The following is a 3,909-nucleotide window of genomic DNA, read 5'->3' on the forward strand; positions in this document are numbered from 1 at the left end:
CACTTCCATGCCGTCACTTCCTGTTTGTGGAGGGCTGGGAGGGAGCAAGGAGAAATGAACTAAACTGGAAATGGCGAGTTAGGACACCACCTGCCTGAAGGCATGATCCGCTGATAGGATGTAGGACAACTCTCTCTCTTTCCCTCTCTCCCTCCCTCCCTCCTTCCCTCTCCCACTCCCTCCTTCTGTCTCCTTCTCTCCCTCCCTCCTTCTGTCTTCTTCTCTCCCTCCCTCCCTCCCTCCCTCCTTCTGTCTCCTTCTCTCCCTCCCTCCCTCCTTCTGTCTTCTTCTCTCCTTCTCTCCCTCCCTCCCTCCTTCTGTCTTCTTCTCTCCTTCTCTCCCTCCCTCTCCCCCTCCCTCCATCCTTCTGACTCCTTCTCTCCCTCCCTCCCTCTCCCCCTCCCTCCTTCTGTCTCCTTCTCTCCCTCCCTCTTTTCTTCTGTCTCCTTCTCTCCCTCCCTCCCTCCTTCTGTCTTATTCTCTCCTTCTCTCCCTCCCTCCCTCCTTCTGTCTTCTTCTCTCCTTCTCTCCCTCCCTCTCCCCCTCCCTCCCTCCTTCTGTCTCCTTCTCTCCCTCCCTCCCTTCTTCTGTCTCCTTCTCTCCCTCCCTCCCTTCTTCTGTCTCCTTCTCTCCCTCCCTCCCTTCTTCTGTCTCCTTCTCTCCCTCCCTCTTTTCTTCTGTCTCCTTCTCTCCCTCCCTCCCTCCTTCTGTCTTATTCTCTCCTTCTCTCCCTCCCTCCCTCCTTCTGTCTTCTTCTCTCCTTCTCTCCCTCCCTCTCCCCCTCCCTCCCTCCTTCTGTCTCCTTCTCTCCCTCCCTCCCTTCTTCTGTCTCCTTCTCTCCCTCCCTCCCTTCTTCTGTCTCCTTCTCTCCCTCTCTCCTACTCAATGACCCTTGGGCTGAAGAGCTCCGATATTTGAGCTGCGGGCGGGGCTGAGAGCTTCAAGATAAAAGGACGGTTTCGCGTCGAAAGCCTTTGTTATGCTGAGCAGGCAGGTGTCAGGGGCGTGTGAGCCCCCCGCTCTAGCAGCTTGAGCCGGGGTGGGGAGCTCCTCTAACAATGCTCACGGCCCCCTTTCTTCGCCGGGGACACTGGTCTCCACGCAGAGACTGTGGGGAGGGTGGCAGCATGGACTGATGGATGAATGAAAGGATGGATGGATAGATTCACAAAAGGGTGGCTAGAGGATGGATGGGAGAAGGAAGAAAGGATTAAGAAGGATAAATGGATGAATGAACAGAAAGAAAGAAGGGAAGTTAGATGGAAAAAAGGATGGCCGAAGGAAAGAATAATGGAGCAAGAAGGAAGTGAGGCTGGCGAAAGAAGGGTGGATGGATCGAGAAGAATTAGGAGATTGGAATGTTGGGAGCTCCATTGCAGACAGTGGGGTAGCCCCGGGCTTATAATGGCCGGCAGAAGCCCGGAGCATCAACATTCCAGTGATAGTCTTCATATTTCTCTCTTTTTAATGTAGACCATTCTACCCTTAGTGGCTGCAGGTTTCTGATCGCCTTATATCCCTTATGCCTGAGGCTATACCTGTTAGAGAACCTCACCCTTGGTATAGACCCTCACCTGCGGCTCAGGCCTATGTCTCGGATTCAGGGCCTTTAACAACCGTATAGCCCTCGGCAGCGGGCTATAAGGCTATATTGAATTATGAAAAGATGGGTGTGAATAAGGAAGGAAAAGACAGGTGAGAAGAAAGAAAGAGGAAAAATACAGCAGGTTGGAGAGAAGAAAAGAAAAAGAAGGGAAAAACATGAAAGAAGGATGGAGAGAGAGAGAGGAAGGACCTTCAGGGAGAACCAGCTGCCCAAGGAGAACTGTGCTCGCTTGCCCAGTCAAATCTGGGAGATGGTTGAAAGTAGGGCCCATTTTGTGTTTCTGGCTACTCCCTTTCACCTATGTGTCAAGGGAATCTGCAGGGAGAGCAGACAATGGCTGGGGCCTACCCAACTAAGAATGAATGGGGGAATGACTATTACTAAATGCTTCTTCGTCAGCTGCTGCAGATTGTAACATATTCTACTGTGGCTGTTTTACAAACATATGTGTTCAGTGGTAGGCTGAAATGATGGTTTCTGGCTGCCATTTTGTCCTTTTCTTAGCAAAGAATAAATAAAAGACCCAAACATCAAACCTTAGGGACAGCTTAACCCGCCAGCGACTGCTCCTGTGAACTGGTGATGCAGATTGAAGCGCCCCAGCCTCCTAACTAGAGCAGCCATTCCCTGGTTTTGAGGTAGGAGTGGGCAGAGACTGGGTGTTATTCAGGTGGATAAACCTTATGCATAACATGGCTCTGCCCACACTTCAGATTGGGCTGTTGGATGGCTTTCCACATCACCATCATCTCATAGGGGACGAATCGATGCACAATCAGCTGGTCCTTATAGAAGCATGCGTCAAAAGTGTCAACGTTGGGCAGGGTGATGCCATATGTCCGGACGCCCACGTGGGAGTCTGGCTGGAGCCCGGCTTCCTGCAAGCACAAGCCCAGATAGGCATCGTCAATGGGAATAAGGGGGATTTTCTTGGATGCCTTGAAGATGGCATGAGACGTAAACCCAGACATCAGGATGCCTCCGCCACCGCAGTATGCTGGAAACGAGTCGTTGGCAATGATCTCCTCTGGTACGTAATACTTGCTCCACGAATCCCGGACGAGCGGCATGCCAATGTTCAGCATTCCAACAAAGAGGTGAGGGTCCTGTCTCCTGGACTTCTTCACTCCCAAGAGGTACTGGACCACGTTGGAAGTATGGACGAATACATCGTCATCACCGTTGAAGACAAACTGGGCACCAGGGCAGTTGTCTTGCATCCACTCATAGAACAGGACCTGCTTGGCCGTTAGGTTGTAGAAGGTGTCGTAGAGGTTCCACTGGAGGATGTCGCTGTAGTCGCTGCTCTCTGCCTTCAGGAGATTGTTCATCTTCTCCCTTTCATGGTCTCTGGTGGAGACCCCAAGGATGAAGAGTCGTTTCACTTGAACTCCATGGTACTCTGTCTCCGTCCCCCATGTTTTGCGGATAATTTCTCGCCTCTCAAAATTATCTGGAGCTGACTTGACCACCAACAGCAAGAAGATGTTTGCAGATGCCTCGGCCCCCCCACATTTGAAGGGGGTGTCCAGAGTCCTATTAAATCTCTTGCAATGACGGTAGCGAAAGAAGTTCTGCATATTCAGAGGGAAGTGTTGGAAGCGAGTGGCGTTTACTCCGCGAACTTTTGCCTTGCACGTGGGTACTGCAAGGACAGGAGGCAGCCGGCGGACATGTTGTATTGAGGCGATGGGCAAACTGGCTATCACAGCGGAGTCTTCGTACAAGCTGTAAACAATGATTACTGTGCAGACCACAGTCAGGGCAACTGTTAAACCTCTGGGGCAGCTTCTCCTCATCTTCAGTCTTTCCAAAAGAACCTGCAAAACACAAAGGCATGCATCAGGTATGTGTCTGAGGAGTATAGTCCGTTACAGACAGGGCCTCCAAAATTCCATAATTATCTGCCTTAGACGTTAGAAAAACAACTTGTACTGAGTTTTGCAGTCTCGTAGCTCTAAAAGGCCGCCAATATAGCATTGCTTATTAGTGAACAAGTGCCCTGGAGATGATTAACACAATTCACTCCAGTTCGGCTTAGAGGGTAAAAAACAATGGCTAACAAGCACTGGCAAAGCCAATAGGTCTGACAGCCCCCCTCACCCTATTGTCTACGTCAGTGCTTGTTTTGTTGTGTCATGGTTTTTGCCAAACATTACTGTTGAGGAAGGTACTGGGTCCTCATCAATCTAAAAAAATGTCTTAAGCAAAAATGTTTTTGGGTCTCAAAAAGCACACCGCCATGGTAGTCCTTGGCACTGAAGGGAACTAACTTTTTTACTGATGTGTTCTCTGTGAAATGG

The 3,909-nt window shown here is 50.5% G+C and overlaps 1 protein-coding gene across 1 annotated transcript; it reads right to left on the minus strand.

The window, feature by feature from the left end:
- Positions 1–847: 847 nt before the first annotated feature.
- On the minus strand, positions 848–3,424 carry LOC147673093 (N-acetyllactosaminide beta-1,3-N-acetylglucosaminyltransferase 3-like). Its single transcript, XM_086946793.1, has one exon. It carries the CDS (start codon positions 3,403–3,405, stop codon positions 2,269–2,271), a length of 1,137 nt encoding a protein of 378 aa, XP_086802919.1. The 5' UTR covers positions 3,406–3,424; the 3' UTR covers positions 848–2,268.
- Positions 3,425–3,909: the final 485 nt, after the last annotated feature.

This window comes from Lissotriton vulgaris, chromosome 12, assembly GCF_964263255.1.
Source record: "Lissotriton vulgaris chromosome 12, aLisVul1.2, whole genome shotgun sequence".
Classification (NCBI taxonomy): domain Eukaryota; kingdom Metazoa; phylum Chordata; class Amphibia; order Caudata; family Salamandridae; genus Lissotriton; species Lissotriton vulgaris.